The 24103-nt window shown below is 44.0% G+C and overlaps 1 protein-coding gene across 2 annotated transcripts in view; it reads right to left on the reverse strand.

Annotated features, from left to right (window-relative positions):
• Positions 1-319: 319 nt before the first annotated feature.
• igdcc3 (immunoglobulin superfamily, DCC subclass, member 3) overlaps positions 320-24103 on the reverse strand; it is an 85491-nt gene continuing 61707 nt past the window's right edge. Inside the window, exons 6-14 of one of the 2 annotated variants that reach the window (XM_029124143.2) lie at positions 23012-23170; positions 18053-18218; positions 6901-7148; positions 5171-5356; positions 4376-4564; positions 3444-3548; positions 3030-3165; positions 2067-2286; positions 320-1854 (exon numbers count right to left, since the gene is read on the reverse strand). In XM_029124143.2, coding sequence (XP_028979976.2) covers positions 1648-1854; positions 2067-2286; positions 3030-3165; positions 3444-3548; positions 4376-4564; positions 5171-5356; positions 6901-7148; positions 18053-18218; positions 23012-23170 — 1616 coding nt within the window. In that variant the 3' untranslated portion in view covers positions 320-1647. The remainder of the gene's footprint in view (positions 1855-2066; positions 2287-3029; positions 3166-3443; positions 3549-4375; positions 4565-5170; positions 5357-6900; positions 7149-18052; positions 18219-23011; positions 23171-24103) is intronic. The other variant, XM_029124145.2, reaches the window with a different exon arrangement.

Below are 24103 nucleotides of genomic sequence, written 5' to 3' on the forward strand. Positions count from 1 at the left end.
TGGATTGAATATTGATGGACAGACTGAATCAGTCTGGGATATTCCTTTATGACAGCCATGAATTGATTTGATTTGAGTCCTGATTAAACATTACTGAAGAGAGCACAGTCCGGCCGGTTGGAGTGTGTGACAGACAGCCCGAGTCTTAAAATGCGATTACAACGACACTATTGCCAATTGAAAAGCCAGTTTTCCAGAATTAGGTCTACATTAACATATGTGGTTGTCAATCTCTACAATGACATTCTGATAAACTTGTGCTTAATTTTCATAATACATCACATACATACATACATACATACATACACACACATATATATATATATATATATATATATATATATATATATATGTCTATGTATGTGTGTGTGTGTACAGCCACTCACTGTCACCCACACAGGCGCAAACATACGCGCGGACACAGACACAAATGCGCGCACGCACGCACGCAATTAAATCAAGCAATCGATCATAAATACACATATGATGTACTGTATGTCTCATTTGAGGGTGAACGTAACTAAACCTCTCCTGCCCAACAGAATATAGCATATCTCAATTAGCAGTCAAATTGTCCTGAAATTATAAGAAGCAGTGCAGTGCATCACTAAAAGTACATCAACTAAAGCAATGAAGATTCAAATTAAAACACTTGAAAAGTAAAAAAAATAATATAATAATGGTATACAAACACTATGGAACACAAAACATTTCTACAAGGAGAATTCATACAACAATGTAATTTGCCAACTTGCATGAGGTACTGACATATCCACGAACAGCAATTCATCAACGAAGGGAAGCCAGGATCTCTCACGACAGAAGTACACGTTTCATTATGAAAGAAAGAACGACAGACGACAACAACAACGAGGACATTGTTATCTTGAGGTAGAACATTGACTTCAGCGTTTGGAAGTGCTTTACGTCGAGGATATTGTTTTCCCATTTCGCTTCGACAAGCAGGAGAGCTGCGGTTCTTGACATCTGAGGTAGCGTGGCACCTGTTTTCGTGTTTTTGTAACCGATTCCTCTACATGTAAAAGTAACTGAACACAAAGGGAAGACACATATCCAAAAGGCTTCCCACAACACATTCATTCCGGCTGAGGTAGGTTTTTGTCGAATCCTATGGTTCACATAGCCAAGTCTAGAGCCTGTATGAAGGCCCACAACTAAAAAAACCATTAATATCACTGAAAAAAAGTCCTGAGACAGAGAATATATGAAATCACTGAAGAAGGCCTTGGTCTTCATTGGATGTTTGTGGAATCATTGGTAGGCTGAGAGTAGGCAGCAGGAGTTTGTCTTTGACATCAAAAGAAAAAGTAGAAATAAGACCAATAACTTATAACCACTTTGTGATATTAAACTCTGAGATAAATGATGAATGTATAACAAAGACATTCTGAGCATAAATTCTGTCCTGCCTGCATCCAGAAAAGTAAGTAAATAATAAGAGAACACTTCATTCAACTGCCAAAGCTAAAAGATAGCCGTCCTTCGCAAAAGCGCACCAAAACCCAGCTTAGATACACCCCCAATAACTTGTCCAAGACCACTAGAACGTTTTCCAGACGCTACGTATTTGACTGATCAATAACAAAAATATTTGCACTAAGGGGAACTAATTTGAAAGGAAATCCTTCAGTGGACCTGAGTGAGAGAAGAGTCAGAAGTGACACTGTAACTGTGTCTCAGACTTGGCCTTCTATCAGCACTGGTCCTGCTGGGTGACCCAGGCCCCAGGAACTGCGTCACTCTGTCCCCCTCCATGACAAGGCTGAAGTCTTCCCGTGGCAGCGTGGACAACTGGGTCTCATTCAGAGGATTGGACAACGGGGAGCTCTCCAACTGAACACAAACATATATGGAAATGTAACATAGAAAATGTAAATAAAGACTATTACATCCTTACTGATTCAAAATAAAAATTCTGTGATATTAAAACATTACAGATCATTTCCAATTGAGCCGGCGGGGGCCATCATGATGTGACGACAGGGACTTCAGATTTCATCACACATTTCGGTTTGAGCACCCTCTGTGGTCTGACATCTACTGACCATGCGTGAGCTGTCCACTCCATTTCCACAGTGGGACGGGCCTGAGAAGAGTCTTTCCAGCTCGTTGCTGTCCCCCGTGATTTTCCCAGCAGCACTGCCGTTCTCCTCTGAGCTCGTCCTGCCCAGCCCGTTTAGCGCCAGGGCTGCCTGGGAGGAAGACTCCAGGGTAACGCCACGGCTGGCCTGGGGGGTGGCCCGCACTGTCTTACATATCATCAGCCTGGGGGAGCACAAAACGTACAGCCCCTAAGTCAGGTTAACACACACACACACATGGGGGGTGGCCCGCACTGTCATACATATCATCAGCCTGGGGGAGCACAAAACGTACAGTCCCTAAGTCAGGTTAACACACACACACCTGGGGGGTGGCCCGCACTGTCATACATATCATCAGCCTGGGGGAGCACAAAACGTACAGTCCCTAAGTCAGGTTAACACACACACACCTGGGGGGTGGGCCGCACTGTCATACATATCATCAGCCTGGGGGAGCACATAACGTACAGTCCCTAAGTCAGGTTAACACACACACACACCTGGGGGGTGGGCCGCACTGTCATACATATCATCAGCCTGGGGGAGCACATAACGTACAGCCCCCAAGTCAGGTTAACACACACACACACCTGGGGGGTGGCCCGCACTGTCATACATATCATCAGCCTGGGGGAGCACAAAACGCACAGCCCCCAAGTCAGGTTAACACACACACTTATCCATATGACCCCCCCAACACACACATGCAGACCCTGTGTCATATCAACCTGCATGCATAACCACACACGTGTTACTATCAAGATGAGGACCGACAATTTAGTAACTTAAAAAAAATAAAAACCTTTACATTACCTCAAACTCTATACCTAAACTTAACTTAACCCTAACTCCGAAACCTGAGATGGTAAAACAGGAAACCAAACACACACACACACACAGTCACTTTGTGGCTGTGCAACTTACCTGCCCCTGTAGCTGAACATGAGGAAGAGCACACAGAAGACGATGCAGGTGACTCCAATGTGGATGCCGATGATGATACCTGTCGTAGACGTCTTGCTCTGCTCGTCCTTCACACAGTCACAGGGGGTGTTCAGCACTGTGGACGGACGGACACACGCACACACATGCCAGTGAGGATGAGAGCTGCCATTCAGTCACACACACACCAAGAAACAGCACAATCTAATCCAGTGGCGCCTCCCAGACAACCAATGGGGCATCCTGTCTGAGGCCTCTTCAACATTGACAGTGTGTGAGAGTGTGTGTGAGAGTGTGTGTGAGAGTGTGAGTGAGAGCGTGTGTGAGAGCGTGTGCGAGAGTGTGTGCGATAGAGCTTGTGTGAGAGTGTGTGTTTTTGTGGCAGCAGTCAATCACCTGATTTCTCTACAGCCTCTTTCAGTGAGACGAAGCGCACGGTTGCGTTGCCATCTCCGTGTTGGTTGAATGCCAGAACCTTTATCTCATATACTAGGGTTGGATCTGAGCAGGGGGGGAAGAGAGACAGACAGAGAGACAGAGAGAGAGACAGACAGAGAGACAGAGAGAGAGACAGGTCAGTTGAGAGGAAGAGGTATGTGCACCATATAGACTAGAACTAGATAATGTCCCCCAGTCTCACCCAACCCCAGCCCCTAGAACTAGATGATGTCCCCCAGTCTCACCCAACCCCAGCCCCTAGAACTAGATAATGTCCCCCAGTCTCACCCAACCCCAGCCCCTAGAACTAGATAATGTCCCCCAGTCTCACCCAACCCCTGCCCCTAGAACTAGATGATGTCCCCCAGTCTCACCCAACCCCAGCCCCTAGAACTAGATAATGTCCCCCAGTCTCACCCAACCCCAGCCCCTAGAACTAGATAATGTCCCCCAGTCTCACCCAACCCCAGCCCCTAGAACTAGATAATGTCCCCCAGTCTCACCCAACCCCAGCCCCTAGAACTAGATAATGTCCCCCAGTCTCACCCAACCCCAGCCCCTAGAACTAGATAATGTCCCCCAGTCTCACCCAACCCCAGCCCCTAGAACTAGATAATGTCCCCCAGTCTCACCCAACCCCAGCCCCTAGAACTAGATGATGTCCCCCAGTCTCACCCAACCCCAGCCCCTAGAACTAGATGATGTCCCCCAGTCTCACCCAACCCCAGCCCCTAGAACTAGATGATGTCCCCCAGTCTCACCCAACCCCAGCCCCTAGAACTAGATGATGTCCCCCAGTCTCACCCAACCCCAGCCCCTAGAACTAGATAATGTCCCCCAGTCTCACCCAACCCCAGCCCCTAGAACTAGATAATGTCCCCCAGTCTCACCCAGCTGGGTGATGTTGTATTGGGTGACGTTGCGGTGGAAGGTGAGTGGACCGGTGAAGAGGGGGGCGTGGGCCCTCCTGTAGTAGAGCCTGAAGCCCTGGTTTTGACCCATCTTAGAGGACGGTTCCCACACAACTTGCACCACACTGCTGTTCACCAGCTTAGTGAACAGGGACGGGGGGGATGGCACTGAAACACACACACGCAACGCTGTGTCAGGAATCAATCCACATCCAAAACACACACGAGCCAAACAACATTACATCTTCCATTATTCCCGACCAGACCGTTATGTCCACCACAGACCTGCCTTGTGGGGTCAACAGTACTGTCTACAAAACACCTTCTGGAACCTTCCCAGAATATCAATCCGCCACAGCAAGTGTTACCATTTCACAGACTCCTGTTGGGTTTTACAGAACCATTAAAATATACAACTCAGAAAAACTGTTTAGGTCCAAGTAATTACCATCATCTTAGATCTTAGTAGTGAGCATGGCAGCGTTTATGTGTGTGTGTGTGTATGTACAACTGTGTGTGTAAGCTTCCCTGTTCCGTGCGCATTGTGCAACTGTGTTCCTGCAAGTGTTTGTGTGTGTGTGTGTGTATGTACGACTGTGTGTGTAAGCTTTCCTGTTCCGTGCGCATTGTGCACCTGTGTTCCTGCAAGTGTGTGTGTGTGTGTATGTACGACTGTGTGTGTAAGCTTCCCTGTTCCGTGCACATTGTGCACCTGTGTTCCTGCAAGTGTTTGTGTGTGTGAGTGTGTGTGTGCGTGCGCGCGCGTCTGCATACAAATGTGTGCCCCAGGCTGACCTTCCCCCAGCGTGCTCTCGGTGGTGCTCTCTGAGGGCTTGCTGGCTCCGCGGGAGGTGTAGGCCTTCACATAGAAGGTGTAGCTGGTGGAGGGCTCCAGGTCACCCACTGCCTGCTGAAGAGTCACCTTACTGACTGCCTCCTGGTACTCCATCTCAATTGGGTCTGAGGGAGGGAGAAGAAGAGGGAGGTGTGATGAGAATGGACAGGAAATAGGATCCGGGACACAATGAAAATAATCGCTTTGTGAAATAATTTTTTAACGGTTATTGCAACTGTTTAATGTGACAGTTTTCACTGTCAGGAATTTTACGGATGAGAGTTGAATGTGACAGAGTAACATAGTTGGGGGAATCTTTGGGTGGTTCTGGAGAGGGGCTTGTTCAATTGGAAACTAAGGGGGGGGTCAGAGTACCTCACCGACAACAATTAACAAGGTACCTGGAGGCCCCAGCCTGTCACTTGGAGGTAATTAAAGCAGAGCCTGTTGTCTGGTCCCTAAAGCTTTTAATTAGACATCTAATAGCACTACAGAGGCTGGAGCAGCAGCTGGGACTGGGAGACCAGTCCCAATGCAATGTGCACCCGCACACACACGCACACACACCATGTTTTCATGTTTTCCAGAACCTCTACCCCTACACCTAACCTAACCCTAACCTCAATAACCTAACTTTTATGCTTGAACCCAACCTTAATTCCTAACATTAAGCCTAAGCCTAAATCTGTCCGATAAGCATGAAAAAGCATTTTGACAAGTTGGGACAATGTTTCCCATTTTTGTGTGCTATCGATACATTTTGGTCAACATATAACTTTTACCCCAACCTTGACCTAATCATAACCAGAATAACCTAACCTGAATTTAACTGTAAGTAATAAACCTAACAAATAACATGAAAAATGAACCCCAACCCTAACCCTAATTCATGATTTTCCTTGTATACACATAGCTACCCTCACACGCAACAAAACCGTGGACATTGCCACACTAGCAGACCTCACCATCCCCAGCAAATAAACATTAACATGCCACCATAAAATGTCTTCTCATTCAATAATCAATTAAAAGCCAGTTTTATGGCTCCTCCTCTGGAGGAAGGAGGGGTTGGCAGTGATCATCCCTCCTGACGTGACTGGAGAATCAGGTGTCCTGTTACCACATGTCCTCCTCCTCTACCCAGCTGTCTGTCTCCTGCTCTCTCCTCGGTTGTCTGTCTCCTGCTCTCTCCTCCTCTCCCCGGTTGTCTGTCCCCTGCTCTCTCCTCCTCTCCCCAGTTGTCTGCCTCTAGCTCTCCTCCCCTCCTTTTGCTCTGTCATTCGCTACATACATTCGTTGTATGTAAAAATAATGGGTGTCATACAAAAATATTAAGTAAGTAAGTAAAAATGCCGCTTTACCCACATGGACTAAGACTCCACACTAGTGGTTTGGGCAGCCAGCCACGCAACCAGACTCCACACTAGTGGTTTGGGCAGCCAGCCAGGCAACCAGACTCCACACTAGTGGTTTGGGCAGCCAGCCACGCAACCAGACTCCACACTAGTGGTTTGGGCAGCCAGCCACGCAACCAGACTCCACACTAGTGGTTTGGGAAGCCAGCCAGGCGACCAGACACCAGGCTAACTCATCAGTTAATCTGGATCAGAGAAGCATGGAATGTTCCGCAGGGATCTTTGAAACTGTGCAGTAACCTGTAACCACTAACCTGTGGACCTGCGGATATGGAGAACGTAGCCGATGATCTCCTGATTGTTCTGGGCCGGCTCCTTCCAGGACACCTGGATGGATGTGGGTGAGAGGGCCTCAGCCCGAACCAGAACGGGCATCCCTGGAAGCCCGTCTGCCCAGAGCACAGTCAGACGGGCGCTGGCCTGTGTAGAGCCGGCACTGTTCTCAGCGATGCACTGGTAGATGGCCTCGTCCTCTTGACTGATGCCGTAGATGGTCAGTGTGCTGGAGGAAGAACAGGACAAAAAGTATGCACAATTATTCAGTCCATACGGCCCGTTGTTCTGGAGAAGTGCATCTGCTCCATGAACAGAACATGCAAATGTAAGAGGGGAGGAGGAGGGACAAAGAAGATAAAACATGTAAATATAGGAAAGACGTCAGTCTCTAGTTTGAAGCAAGGACAAGGATGTTATTGGGTAGCACAGAGAGAGACAACAGTTCTCCAAGAGATGATTATTGATTTAGAAGAGGAATATATTGTGTAGGCATTTTAAGAGAAAAACAAAGGCTGCAGAATCTGACAAGGGCTGTGTTTAAAACTCCCACAGGATGTTGACAGGCAAACAATGGAATATTCATCTTCATGTGTAGAATCTGAATGAAATACTTTTTTCCATATGACTGTAGTAGGACATTTCTACCACTGTCACTAAAAGACAGTCAAACTGTTCCTATAAACAGTCATACATACTGTCACGATAAACAGACATTCATACTGTCACGATAAACAGACATTCATACTGTCACGATAAACAGACATTCATACTGTCACTATAAACAGACATTCATACTGTCACTATAAACAGACATTCATACTGTCACTATAAACAGACATTCATACTGTCACTATAAACAGACATTCATACTGTCACTATAAACCGCCATTCATACTTTTACTGTAAACAGACACATTCATCCTGTCACTGTAAACAGACACATTCATCATGTCACTGTAAACAGACACATTCATCCTGTCACTATAAACAGACACATTCATCTTGTCACTGTAAACAGACACATTCATCCTGTCACTATAAACAGACACATTCATCTTGTCACTGTAAACAGACACATTCATCCTGTCACTATAAACAGACACATTCATCTTGTACCTGTAAACAGACACATTCATCCTGTCACTGTAAAAAGACACATTCATCCTGTCACTATAAACAGACACATTCATCCTGTCACTGTAAACAAACACATTCATCCTGTCACTATGAACTGACACATCCATCCTGTCAAATGGCAGAACATTTCCTGGTCAGTAAGGTCCCTGAAAAAAACCTCTGAAAAGGTTATTGTGGATTTTTCTGAAAGGCGCTCAATATTTTTGTAAAATCTCCTGTATTGTTCGTTTGTGTTATCTTCAATAAATTATATTTTAAAAGAAAAGGGTCTCAAGGGAACCCCTTTGTAGAAGTTCAAACAATAATCTTCTTGTGATGGGAGGGATTTCATTTCAAACCTGTTCAATCACTGCTGTGATATTGGAGACATTGGTTTTAGATAATTATTTATACCTACAATGTCTACCTATATTTGGGAGTAAATGTAACTCCAATTAATTTTGAACACTGCAAATAGTTATGATCCTTAAAAATGTTCTAACTGAAAACAAAAAGGGTCCTTGGATTTCTCTGTCTGAAGGGAAATCCTTATTTCGGTTCCTGGTAAAACCCTCTGGTTCTTGGTTACACCCACGTTCTTACTGAAATCCAAAAAAAGTTAATAAAAAAATGTCATCTCCACGGAGCATTTGCCCTCATGGTTGGCTGAAGAACCAACTTAGGTTCTAGAGTTAGAACACCCTTTTTTTTGGGTAGCACATGATGAGTAGACAGAGAACACACACAGAACACACAGAGACCACAGAAGAGCATCTCCCTCCAACTGTCTCTCTGTGTCTTCTCCTGTCCCCCCTCCTCTCTTCCACCTCACCCATCAGCATCAGTGGAACCCTGCCATCTGTCCACATACCTAGCCCCCCTGGGGGAACATACCTCACTCTGCTGTTTTCTCCTTTTCTTTCTCCTACTTCCTCCCCTCCACCTCCCTTCCAATCTCTCCTTCCTCTGTCTGTTGTTGCTGGAGGAAGACTTGGTGTGTGTGTGTGTTTGTGTAAAATGGGGTGACGCCGGTATGTGTTTGTGTGTGTGTGTTGTGGGGGGTGGTGGTGGAATAAGGAGGGGTATTATAAAAGCTGAATACATAATCAGCTACTTTTTTCCTTTAAATCCCGAGGGGATGAGAAAATAAAACATTTAACATAGAGGTGCAGAATATGGAGATGAACCCCTCCAGCATCTTGCATTTCTTCATGGTATTTTTAACGCGATTTGTGTTACAAAAAAGGAAACACTTCAAGTGTGATACAGTGGCTCTGTAACAAATGGGAAAATAGATAGCTAGTGACAGCTAGAGTGAGAAGTGCCTTTTTGAAAAGCGCATGGAACTATAGTACTACAAGCTAATGTATTCAGTGCTGCTGTTCTGTTCTGACTGCAAAGATAGAGCTTGCTCCAAGGTGGGAGTTGTAAGATCAGTCACTGTTTGAAAATAGATGGAGGAAAATTCATTTTTTTATGCCTTTTATTCTATCCATTTGTCACATCCTGCCTGCTGAATAGGGGTGCTGTTTTCCAGACAGTAACTTCAATCTCTTTCCTCTCTCCCACTGTATCCCTGGGTTTCTGATTCCAGACAACTGAAATGAGTCTGCAGCTGTTTCAACGGGCAGCAGGTGTCCACACACACAGATGAGTAACATCAGTCTTCACCACCTATCTGGACATTCATTGTAATGTGGTAGAAAATGTCCAGGAGTGAAAGGCCTGCGCTGATGATGTACTGTGGAAACCAGGGTGTGTTCTGTAGGGCTTCTCAAATCAACAAAGTTGTTGCCAATGACAAGGAATTCAAGAACAAAGAATAAAGACAAGGTCATAGAGTTTTTAACACAAAAAGTTTGAAAAGGGTTAGATGAGGCGGGATGAGGTTCTGCCAAGAATGAGTGATGGGTAAAATGAGTTATTATTAATAGATTGTATACTAAATATAAAGCTATTCCAAACTGATCGCAGCTTTTGCAGTAAAAATTGAAAGAGCAATTGCTCAGAAGAAATTAGTTTGTCTGCCATCAATTAAAAATCACATGTATATTTCCAAAGGATCAGTACAAACCTAAAAAAGTTTCACTTAAAGTGAAAGTTGAATTAAAGTGATTTATTGGGGTAGTTAGGGTTTATAATTTTTTTGATAAATAAAAACTAAAACCTTAATAAATGGCTTAAGTTCGACTTCCAGCTGCCTACGGCCTTTATACAGTACTGTAACAACAATTCATATATCAATTCACACCTTTCAATTTAGACTGGTAAATACAATTCTTGCTGTAAAAGGATTGCTAAACCTTTGGGGTACTGAGCAGTCGGACATATACTGACTCATCCACGATGAAACAGAATCAACACATTCTATAATTTGGTGCCACTTGGTGGTGGGTCGATGTTGGACTCAGGTCCAGGAAGGATTATTAAACCTTAACATCACGGTTCAGATGGACTTACGAACTATATTGCTTGGAGATAAAACAATATAGTTGATCAATCCATAGGCAACACAATTGTACTTTCAGGTAAAGTATTTAAGGCAGAAATGATATACATACTGTAGAGTGGTATAAGACACTTGTAAGACATCACAGCCAAATTGAAGGTTTTATTGCAAGAATAAAACGTGTCTGGGTATTGCACTGAAAATGATGGGCTGAACTGTGGCCATCAGAGGATTGGAAAAAAGATGAATGCGCACATACATAAAGATGTGCCCATAGGTGAGAGGGCTACGTGACGTGTGGAAGTCGTTTCCTTGTATTGTGAGCAATGTTAATGCGCCCACTTCCATGTCCGCCTGGATGTAGGGTGGGGCTCTTCCCATATCTATGAAATCCCTTTGGCCTGGCCACAGAGTTTGGCATGGTTGGTGTCACCAGCATATAGAAGCAGTATGTTGTACTAAACGGCCACATAATAGTGTTTTCTGCTGTATTTGTGTTGTTTTGAATGTTTCGTTATAAATATGTATATTATAAACTAGCACTGGGTTATAGAACAATAGAGGAGATGGTTTTGGTTTTATGGGGGGTGGGGCTGAAAGAGTAGACTGCCATTATTCCATAGAGGATTGGTTGGTCCAGAGTCTGTCAGGTTGAATCAATCTCACAGGGCCTTTCTAGTTAATTATGAGGACAGAGGGTTTCTTGTTTCACTCTTCTGAGGCTCTCCTCCCTTCTTCTCTAGGACAATCTAAACTTTGACCTCTTAGGTGGCAGCAGTCAAGCACCCTCAGCTTGGTGCTCGACAGACCCGTTTGTGACAGCCTTTCAAGTAAGGGATGGATGGAGTATTTCCATGCATGAAACCTGACAAGACGCCATAGAAACACACCAAAGAGGACCCAAGGGACAATTTACTGTGCTACCCCGTCCCCCAACACTGTTCACATACACACACACACAAACACACCCACAAACACACACACACCTCCACCGGAAGCCTGCTGTTGACTCGTGGCTTATGAAATTCCACATCGGTCTGGGACATTCTTGCCCCTCTTCCCAGACATCTTTAACTTTGAGGGTGGATGTGTCTGAGAGAAATCTCTCATTGACAGACTGGCCCATAACTTGCAAAAAGCGAGAGCTTAAGCTCTTTGTTCCAATTCCAATCCTCGTATCTTACTGCCCTGGAGACCTGCTTCGTCCTGCTTCAGCCAATACCCTACATCAGGGATTTAAGAGCTATGGAATGCAGAACTTCATCAAAAACCTGATCAATTATGCAAGATGTTAATTCTGGGTTAACCAAGATGGTTTCAGACCAGAGCAGGGCAATTTTATACTGTGTCCCCTGTGCTGTAATTTCTTTAACTGCTGCTACTATAAAGCCCAGGGTTGGCTGACAGACTGAGGAACCAGATGCTGCCTTCTCTATGTGTCAATCATCTGACAGGGAAGACAGAATCTGTGTCTAGAACAGGCACTATGGTTAGGCTTGAGGCCCTTCACTATTCAGAACATACCATGTTTACTTATTCACTCACTGCCAATAGAGATAGAAGGCAACTTACGTCAGGCACTGAGCTGGAATAATTCAAATGGAGGAAAAGTACTTTAACGAAGAATCAGTCTAGAGATGAGTGTCTCTGCACACTATCAGTAACAGAGGGGCAGAGAAATAAAATATAACTACTGCAGTCTGAGGAACAATAGCATAACAGAGAAGGACCACTGACACACTAATGCTTTGGAGAAAAAGAGTGAGAGAGAGAGCGTCGCAGGAAGAATGAGAGGGGAAGAGAGAATATCCCTGAAAAAAATGGAGAAAAGTAGCTAGTGAGAGTGACTGAGTGTATGTCTCTATGTGACTGAGTGTTTGTGACTGTGTGTGCGTGTGTGTGTGTGTGTGTGTGTGTGACTGACTGTGTGGGGAAGAAAAGACCTGTGTTTGAGCCATCTGCCTGGTCTTGCTGTCATGAAAGGCAGGCAGGTTGACACCATCATTTACTCATCAGTTCAAGGCCACTTCACCAATTGATGGATCAGCCCCAGACTGGGTGAGGGGACAGGGGGCTGGGTGAGGGGACAGGGGGTTGGGTGAGGGGACAGGGGGTTGGGTGAGGGGACAAGAAGCTGGATGGGCTCACTGAGCTGGATGAGAGGACATGGGGCTGGGGAGGAGACAGGGGGGTGGGGAGGAGACAGGGGGCTGGGTGAGGGGACAGGGGGGTGGATTCGGTTATTCAGCCACTGTGGCTATGTGTTTGCAAAGTTGTCACCGAACAGAGATCAGCGAAAAGCAAGAGTTGGCCTCTCCGATTCTCAGCACTCTAAAGGAGAAAGAGTGTGGGCTGGAGGAATCTAGGCAGAGGAAGAGGGCGGGGAACAGGGGCTTTGGAGAGGGAGGAGGGATGAGCTGTCTCTGGCTCACGGAAATGACTGATTGCAGGCAGGGTGAGAGTTCAAGGCCAATGCCCAGGTCCCAGCTTGCTGGAATCACATGATGGAGCTTTGAAAGGGGTTCAGAAAAGCCCACAGAAAGGAAAAAGGGAAACATTGAAAAATGGTTGTATATGAATATATCCAACCACACACATAAGAACAGAACGCCACCAGGGGCCCAGCTGAATATTCCTAGAGGGAAGTAGGCGGCATCTCCCTACTGAAATGTCCTCATCACTAAATCACAGAAGGGTTTCAGTTGCCATAAATAACATCATGCTTACCAGAAGATTATGCTTGCCTTCAATTCACTCTGTAATCCTCACCTGTCAGGACTATTACCCAAATCAGGCCATTTCTACAACCTAGGCTGGCATTCTACCCAGAAACGATGTGACTTTGCATTTCTGATCCTTATGTGTCTGTGTTTGATAATTATCCCACAAAGTTCCGATTCCCCTGACTATGCCAAGGCCCGTTGAGATATTCATATTAGCAGTCCATTCAATAGGGTGGTCCTGACCTGTGAAACAGCCAGAGCAGCACATTCAGAGGCCGTGCATGATTCTAATGCAGGTCAGCCAGGCATTTTCATTACTGGAATAATGGTGTTTTATGTTTATGGAACAACCCGTGACCCCACCCTCGAGTGCACTGCATAAGAAGAACATAAAATGACTGCCCTTCCAAGTCAACCTGTGGTCACACACACACACACACACACACACACACACACACACACACACGCTGTCAATACTGTGCTATATTTATTTAATGTCTTCAATATGTTTGAATATGTGTAGCTAAGTTTTAAGTTTCAAGGTTTATTTGTCAACAACACAGCGGCATCCTGCACAATTAAATACTTGTGACATGACACCCGACACCTACGTAGTGAGAGTTAAGCAAAATAGTATATAAGCAAAAATATGGCTAGACAATTATTTGTATATAAAGCAACACTATACATAACACTGTACACTAGCAGCAGAAGAGTCATGTACATTTGCAGCAATCTGGGTAGTATTATTGAACATTATAGGTATGGCAGTAATTTACATATCAATGTAAACTAGCAGCCATTTGGTAGAATTACTGAATATTGTAGATACATGCTACTAAAAGTAAATTCCTACAGTCAACTTTTGAAATAGGATTGATGCAAGCTAAAGCAGATTGCCTGCTTTATTTCAAATGTCACGTCATTTAATTACAAAGCTTACATAGGTCTCCGGAACAGTTAAGCCTGGCATATAACACGCTAATTAAAAACATTTCCAAAGTATTTCTTAATATACTGTTGAGTCATTTGGTTAGTTAGCTAAATAAGTGGCAGACTGAATTAGGAGACAGGGCATATATCGGTCTTGTGAGAGAAGTGAAAGAGTTCTGGATAATTCCCCTGTTAGAGTTGTCTTACACAAAACAACCTCATAATCAGCATACGTTGCTTCATTACATTCAATTGTACCATGTCTCTATTTCACTTTCCCTTGACTCCCCAAAAATGACAGCTCCTCCCGATTGTATACTTGTAGAACTTTAGGTGCTCTCTTGTCAGTTTTTGTAACTAGTTCCCGTTCATGTGTGTGCTTTTTCTAAGCATTATTCGTTAACTGTGTCTATGGAAAATTACTGGTATAAGTTCACATTTCATTAGCATTCCGGCAGTGGCCTCAGGAAACAGTGGTGGAAGTCTGACAAATCAACAGCTGAAAACAATATAATCCCACTGCTGAATTTGCATTTGCTGCCAGTCTGAACTTATTGTGACACCATCATGGCTCACAAAGCGTTCACATCTGTGACACACGTTGTGGGTTGTATACGGTGTGTAGGCTACTGCAAGGAGCCAGAGGCTAAAGGGCAACAGTTCATTTGCATTTTAGATTGTGTGTGTGTGTGTGTGTTCCTTGGGTAATATGTGTGCATGTGCGTGACTGAAATTCTCAATCGATCCCCTTCTTTCCCGTCGGCCCTCTGTTGAAGGACCACGTCAGAAGGGAGAAATGTGGATGTGCTTATGTCTTGCATGTTGTCCTCTCCATTCACAGTACACACACACACACACACGAAAACACTTACGTATACACACACACATGCCCATACTCTGCTGGTGATGGGGGAACATTCTAATTACAATCTCACACTCTGAGGTAATCTTGCTCATAGAGAGGGAGGCATCTGATATCAGATAGAGGGTATGCATACAACAGTCTATACAAGAGCAGGAGCAGTGTGGTGCAGGACTGTACGACCGCCTCAGTGTGCCTGGAGCCTATAGAGATACTGGGCTCTGTTCAATGGAATGTACTAACCTCAGGGAGTCACAGCAAAGGAGTCAGCATGATCTGCTGGGAGGACAACAGAACAGCTACCTGGGCTTCAAATGGGTTTGCATTGCTTGATTAAATAAGATCTGACAAAGACTGTTCTGTAAATTGTTATACACTATAATACTGTACATGACATTACATGGCACTGTATGTTTCTGTATAATACTGTACGTTAAAGTATCGTACTGGTAATGTATGGTATTATATGCTACTATATAGTATTGTATGGTACTTTATGATAATGTATGGTAATGTATGTTATGTATGGTAATGTATGGAATAATATAATTCAGTATGGTAATGTATGAGATTTTATGAAACTATATCATACTGTATGTTAATGTATAGTATTGTATGATACGGTATGCACTAGATAGAGATGTCAGATATTCTGTCTGAATATTACAGATTAGCAGCCACGCACAAAAACACATACCTCAGCAACACTAAAGTCAGCAAATACTGTAGTCCTACTAAGTTAGGATGCCACACAACTGAAAAACATAAACAACAGGGCAGGCACCCTTTCTTAGTTGGCTAACACCAATTAGCTGAAGGTAAGGCTGAATCCCCAGCAGCCCGGCCCAGTGTTGAGGCGGTTCTGTATGACAAGAGAGATGCAGGGAGGTTTCAGGTGGAGGTCTATGCCAAGGCTGCCCTCTAAGCCCTCTACTCTCTCTCACTGTCTCTTTGTGTCTTTCTTCTTCACCTATGCTCAGCCATTTTCTGTATCTAGAGGAGAGCAGTGTCTGGGTCAGGGGTGTCAAAACAGTTCCACGGAGGGCAGAGTGTTTTGGGTTTTTCCTATAATTTAGTTCCCAGTTCAGACCTAAACAACCAGGTGCGGGTAGAAACTAACCAATTAGTGACCTTATTAATGAACCAAGTACAAGGTGAGAGAATAACCTGCAGACACTCGGCCCTCCGTGGAACCGTTTTGACACCTCTGGTCTGGGTGATGGCAGGAACCTCTCTTCCCCCACCGCAGCTGGTCTAAGATGCTTCATTTACCTCAGTGTCCCTCTTTCTCTTGCTCATTAGCTCCCTCACTCTTTTTATTTACTCTTCCTCAACCCTGCCCAGCCATCTATCTTTATCTGTGACTGGTAGAGGAGAGCAGTGTCTGAGGTCTAGGACACATGCTTCATTTAATTCACTGTCTCGGTTTATAGATTTCTTTTTGGTGCATATGAAATGTAATCACTTCAATGTCCTTTTTCCTTATAAATATTAACACACATAGATGGATTCTCACTCATGCAAAACACAAACTGGTGTACAGGGATGAACTGAGCATGTATAATATGCATGTATATAGAACAGATTATTTGTTTTAATTTTAACAGCCAAAAAAACGATCCGTCTGATAAATGTTCCAAATGACGGGTGTTCAAATGTACGCCAAATACGGTCTGGTGTCTGGCTGAATCAAAAGCAAACAAGGTATGAATGACCCGCTATAGCCACTGTCTATTCCTCAACTGGAAAACATCCACACACACGCATGACATGGCATCCGAGCATCCACTCATGGGAGGTGGTACTGAGCGATGACTCCTACCAGCTCCTCCACGTGCCTTGGGCTGTGATTGGAATTTGCTCTGAACGAGAAGCGTTCTGACACTGGCCACCAGTCTCTCTGGCTCCGTGCCTAGTGGTTCAGGAGAGACACTGTGATGGCGACAACCCCTCAGGACAATAGAACAGCAATGCTTCGAAGATGCTAGCGGCTCATTATCGTTGCGGTTACACAGAGCCACGCGGGTGGACCTGGAGCTAGGCCAGTCCCAGCTCTAGAGCAAGGCTCTCTCTGCCTCAACTCAGCCGGCTATCATGTTACTTTACACAATAAGTCTGCCTCATCGTCTTTCGTACTGAGAATGTTAACTGACTCACAAACCGGGAGTCACTGCGCAGCCTTGGGAGCTGGTCCATCAGTTTGTTAATAGATAGCCTCGTAGCGACATGTTATAGCTACAATCCAAAACAGAGTCAGAGTATCTCTTGGCAGACAAATCTTTGCCAGCTGTTCCATTATCAAGTGCCTGCCTACATACGTACAGTGACTTGCTGATTGGGCAAATGCCCTGCCTGACTGGTTCATATTCAGCCATGATCCTACTACTACGTTACTGGCAACAGTAACTAACAATAAAAAAAACTAAACAGATATGACTCTTCACCCACTAATGGAGAATACCAGCTGATGTACGTGCATTCAGTAGCTGATGTACGTGCATTAAACAATTTCTTATCAGGCAGCTCAACCAGCCAATGTAGGCGTCCAGAATTTCGTCCTGGAAGTTGAGTTGTTTAAAAATGTCCAGGTAGCTGAAAAAATTACTTTCCCAAATGCGGAAAATGACTTTAAATATGTTAAATATGTACATAAATATATTTAAAATGCACATAGAATATGTTAAATACATACATAACTATATTAAATATGTACATAAAATGTGTTAAATATGTACATTATATATGTTAAATATGTGCATTAAATATGTTAAATACATACATAACTTTGTTAAATATGTACATTAAATATGTTAAGTATGAACATTAAATATGTATGTAAAATATGTACATTAAATATGTTAAATATGTACATTAAATATGATAAATATGTACATTAAATATGTTAAATATGTATATCGGCCATTTCCCTCCTCGACCCCAGTGACTCGGTATCCACCATAAACCAAACACCATTAGTCAGGTTCTAGTTCTAAGCACAGTTCAATAGAACATTCCACACGTATCTCTATGGCTGGAAGTTCGCTCACCTGTTGTTGTTCCTGAGTTTGACATTCCCTCCGGCCTCTAGGATCTGCCCATTCTTCAGCCAGGTGAGCTGTGGCGCCGGGTCACCCTGCGCCTGACAGGTAAAGATGGCAGTGGTGCCCACTGGCCGAGAGATGGACTGGGGAGGCAGAACAAATTCTGCTGGAGCTGAGGAAACCGAGAGACAGACAGTGAGCTAGTACCTACGTTCCACTCCTAACTGGGGCTTTCTCATTCCCCATACTTTTAGATCCCAGTGTGCTCTGAAAAAGCTGGAACGTCTTAGAGCCTTCCAGAGGGAAGGGAAAAGGCGTATTATCCTGGGCTTAATCCAGTCTAATCACATTATCAGGACTCGAGACTGAGGGGGTATTTAGTGACAACATTATTATCAACGAGTCAGATTAACATGATTACAGATGAGAAGAAGCAGATCTAAAAACACAGAAAGAGTGGAAGAGGAGGAGAAGAGGAACAGGGAATTTGTTCACCAACACAGAGTTAAAGGCAAAGCTTCCCCCCACCCCCTCTCACATAGTTCATCCTACCCTCCTTTTTCAGAATTAAAAACAGAGACTCCAATTAACACAGAGCTGCAGGTAATGCAACCAGCTACTACCTCTTAATCATGCAGTGTTTAGTTTCGCCCCAAAATGTGTGACAACGCTCTTTCTGGATGAGATCTGCTGTCGCTTGATATTGCTGCTTGCAATTTCTGCTGTCGTAATGATCACTACCCATTATTCATAGCTACCCATAGTAACTGTCACATTGATATCACCATTCATGGAAGGATGACTCATTTTTCTAATAACTTCCAAGTGGGAATACAATAGACCACACTGAGGGATCCTCTAATTAACAATGACATCCCTCCTACAATCGGCAGCTACTTTATGATAGGCTGCTCCCTTTCTCATGTCAGCCTGTTGGCCTGTCAGCAATCCCTCTGTTTGTAATCTCTCCTTCCAGATCATCAAACTGGCTCTGAAATTGCAGTCTGTTGTCTCTGATCTTTATTTCTAGATGTTTCCCTATCAGTTAATGTACCGGGATTCACCCTGTTCTAGATACCTAAATGTTGTAGGATGAGGATTTAGGATGGCTGTATCCTCCTGACAATCTCTCTTCCTGTGTTTGCTCTGTCGAGGCTGTGTGTGAGCAGGGCTAATGGAAAGGGTTGGAGGGGGGCGTGGGGATGTTAGGTCAGGGGAGTATGGATGTGACACTGTGGTGTGGGTCTGATCAGCACCCTCTGTCGCCCTCACGTAGTGTTGGAACTGTACACGCATTCATAAACATACCAAACGGGCAGTGCCCACAATACAAGGATTGTGCCATATTGCACTTTTTTTGTATTTTAGATTGTGCTCACATCAGGCATTGTTTTTCCTTCCTGGATTAGTGTTGCATCCTTTGCCAAATAATTTCCAGTAGCGGTTGACAATTAATTTATCTGCTGTACCAAACATTTACCAAAATATGACCCTCAAACTGCAATTTGTACTGTACAGTGTGTTAGGCATACTGCTCCCCCTCTTTCACTATCCTCCAGTTTCTCTCTTCCACTCCCTTGTCTTCTCTTGCCCTCTCTCTGAGGAAAATTAGGTATACTGCAGTGAGGAGAGGGCTGCTGTGTCCACCATCTGGCCAGGAAAAGCAAATCATTTCTCTTCAGCAACAGCTTGCCTAACATTGATGAAAACAGCCGGACGGACGGTGGCAGTTGCCTATATGCTGTTTGTACAGTCACTGAGGCCGTGACCATGAATGGCCAGATTGATTGCAAGGAGGCTTTGTTGCATCTTGGAATTGGCCTAACATTGTCCCGGGCAGAGACCAGAAAGAAGTCCTTCTCTGGTTGTGTAAGTTAAAAACATAAAATGAGTTTTCTGCAGTACAAATTTTACATTAAACATTTTGTAATATGGCACAAATAATCCTTCATGCATGTCTATTTATTTTGCCATGAGGCATGTGTGGCACAACAGAAATAACTGCAACAAAATATGGTTATTTTTATTTCTTGAAGATTACTTCCTATAATATATTATCTATGAATATAGCATCTTCCTAAATTGTATATCATTGTGTTCATTTTCATTGGTCCCTGTCTTGCTGCTTCAGACTGCGTTCTGCTGATTCGAGTTCTCAGTAGTAGGCCATAGGCTAAGCGTGAATGTGGGGCTAGCCCCTCTCTCACAATGCAATGTACATTGTACGTGTGAAAATATTAATATGCCAGAGATGAACTTTTCCACCTTGAAGAGGGTAAAAACCTTCACTCGCAATACCCTGGGACAGCTTCAACTCAACGCATTGGCCATGTTGTCCATCGAAAGCCAAAACCCAAAGTAATCGAAAAGTTTGCCCTGAGGAAGAACCGCGATCCCACCTTTCTCTTCAAGTGAGCCCTCAGCCTTGGTGAGTGAAAGCATATTTTATCATCCTGCCTTTGTGGTGCTGGTCCGTGCGTTGGTCATATTTTGGTGCTGGATCGATTGATATAGATGGTGATGAGTGTCATTGTGTCCATGCTTATCTATTAAGGATGTTGTCATAGAATGGACCAGTATCCCTAAAAAGTTGTCTTTCCGCTTCGTTGTGGCCTTCAGTGGTGTTGAGCTCATTGCTGTTCGCGTATGGCCCTGTAGGCACATTGGTTCTGAGCTTGGTTGCATTCCTAATTTAGGTTTGTAAATGTGACAGTGGTGATTTTACATGTGTGTAAGGGAGAAGGAGAGCAATTACACAAGAAGGTTTCTCTCTCTCTCTCCAGTATGGGTACTACAACGCCTGGTAGAAGCAAGCTGCTCTGTCGTTAAAAGTGTTTTGTGGAGCAATCAACTGTTTGTTGATGTGTTAAATAAACACATCAGTAGCAAGAGGGAGTTTTGTAGCTTTACTACTATGTATCCTATATTTTGAAATGGTTTGTGCCCCACCATTTTTTTAAATATAGAAACACCACTGTATAGAGAATACATTTGAAATGTTTCTGAAATTCTACACATTATGCCATGGGAGGTCTGAGTGTTAATATTAACTTAGACCTGGCAAATGGTACTGTGCATAGTTTGACAGGACCCTGTGCAGCTCCTCCCCAACCCATACAAGTGCTAAGCATGACTGCTAAATTATTACAAAACATGGGCAGACCATATTGCAATCAGTGGCATTTTTCAATATGATACTCTCATTTGAAAACAAAGACAAATAAAATTAGTTGTTTTGTACTCTAGTTTTCCTCACCTTCATTTTGTCCACACAGTTCCTAAAACAGATTTGATGACTTTAAGAAATCTAAGCCACAAGTAAAAAATAACTGTATGGCACAACTCGCTTCACATCCCAGTTACAGAACATAATAGCTAGCAAAAAATTGGTTCAACTAAGTGGTGACAGCTAACTCAGCCAATGTTTTCCAAGGTGAAACAGTTATATTAATGGATTCAACATGAAAAGAACTATGGCAATCGATGAAGTTTATTATGTTGTGAGGTTCGACAACCTCACAAGGTTAGCGTCACAAGCTATGTGCTGAGTGCAGCACAGCAGCAGCAAATACCAGCGCCTTTTTTACTCATTTAAAGAAAGCTTCCTCTTATCTGGTTTTTGGGGGAAAAAAGCCCTGGTAACTATTAACTAGAAATTAAGAGGAAAACGTGTTTACATTTGAAGAAAGAAAAGTCTGTGTCCAAGCAAGTCTATTATTCATCATCAAAAAAACGGATTTAGACTCTGAACAGTAGCTAAGGACGAGTTCTAGTTTTCACTGATCAATAAAGAAACCAAAGATATTGACAGATAATTAATGGTGTGTCTTTCTCCCAGATCCTTCTAGCAAGGTCTTGTCTAACAACGGACAGGAAGATTAAATTAAATATTGACTCAGAGCAGTTTGCTATTGGCTGGGGCCAAGTACAGGGCCCTTTGGTCGATGAAAGTGTGAAGCAGACAATGAATGCTTCCTGCTCAGTGACAATAATCCAAGATTTCATGGATGAAAAGCTACACCCCAACAAACACATTGAACATGCACATAACCTTAACCCCCACCCCCAAGAAATTATCATTAAACCCCCAATCTAAGCTTAACTCCTACACCTACCACCCAAACCGACCCATATCTGACCATAACACGTAAGCCTACAATAACCTTTTTCATATGTGAGGTTCAGCCAAACCTCACTCATGTTTCCACTCAGGTCTTATACTTGCAAATTATTTAGGTACTCACAAGAATGATAAAACAAGAACACACACACACAAAAATGTATAGGTGTATAAGTAACGCATTCACATACACATAAACAAATAGGTGTATATATTAAGTAACACACACACACAAATGAATATGTGTATAAGTAACACACAAACACATGAATAGGTGTATACAGTAAGTAACACACACATGAATAGGTGTATACAGTAAGTAACACACACATGAATAGGTGTATACAGTAAGTAACACACACATGAATAGGTGTATACAGTAAGTAACACACACACACACACACACACACACACACACACACACACACACACACACACACACACACACACACATGAATAGGTGAATACAGTAAGTAACACACACATGAATAGGTGTATACAGTAAGTAACACACACACACACACACATATGAATAGGTGTATACAGTAAGTAACACACACATGAATAGGTGTATACAGTAAGTAACACACACATGAATAGGTGTATACAGTAAGTAACACACACATGAATAGGTGTATACAGGAAGTAACACACACATGAATACGTGTATACAGTAAGTAACACACACATGAATACGTGTATACAGTAAGTAACACACACATGAACAGGTGTATACAGGAAGTAACACACACATGAATAGGTGTATGCAGTAAATAACACACACATGAATACGTGTATACAGTAAGTAACACACACATGAATACGTGTTTACAGTAAAGACTCACCCTGGACCACCAGGCGTCCCTGAGCGGTTCTGCGTACGCGGGTCCCTGGCTTGTTGGCAGCACAGACGTAGACGCCAGAGTGTTGGACTCCGACATCTGAGATCATCAGGTTCCCCGTTCCCAGAACCTGAATGCCCTCAACACCAATCGGCCGGCCATCTGAGGAGGGGAGGCGGAGCGGGAAGTGGAGGGGAGAATGAGACGGGAGATGGAAGATTTGCTGAGTTGGCTAAGAATATTCCACATATGCCCTTTAAATATAGATCAACTCAAAAAGGCTAGAAAAACACCAAGGGAGAGGAAAGATTGAGCATGCCGTAATGTACTAACCAAAGCAGGATAAGATGCTGCTTTAGTCCACCCCTTCGTGGTGCAAAGCACATTTCACAGTAAGTATGAGCATTTCTTGAAAGTGTGACAGAGCATGTCTTGTGGGAATGACGATATTCAGAAGAAATGCGACAAACACGTTGAGTGTTCTGGGAGAGGGCTGCGGCGACGTGAGCCGAGCTCCAACCGACACAGCCCTGTGACGCACGTGAACTGTGTTGCAGTGGCGCCGTTCTGCGTCAGTGTGTGTGGGTGTCTGTTTCTCCCTCCCCAGCCAGCTCATTGACAGGCTAGTGACATTTATAACACCCACGTGGATCTCCCGCTTGGTCAAAAACCTCTACCGCCTCCGGCACATCATGCTTTGAAAATGGGGAAAAGGCGGAAACGCTCAGATCAACAAGGCTATCAGTTCCACTGTGCCTCTATCAAATACCCTGTCCTTTCCTCCATCTCGACCTATTACAATGGCTTCACACAGGGGCCAGGGGCCAGAAAGAAGAGGCACAGCCCAAGGTATAGCAGCCCCTCTTCATATCTGTAACATCTGCATCTTGCTGGTCCCCTCTTCAGACATGTTAAAAGGCTGTGCATAGGTCCTGGAGAGACAGCAGACTGGCCCTCATCCTCTCAGCCAACCAACCACCCATCCAGCCAGCCATCCAGTGGGCCATATGGCCTGGCAGGGGCCTCTAACGGCAGGGCAACTTGCACACACACATGACCCTCTTCCATGACCATTTGGTGCATCTGAGCAGATCC

This window comes from Esox lucius, chromosome 2, assembly GCF_011004845.1.
Source record: "Esox lucius isolate fEsoLuc1 chromosome 2, fEsoLuc1.pri, whole genome shotgun sequence".
NCBI classification, from domain to species: Eukaryota; Metazoa; Chordata; class Actinopteri; order Esociformes; family Esocidae; genus Esox; species Esox lucius.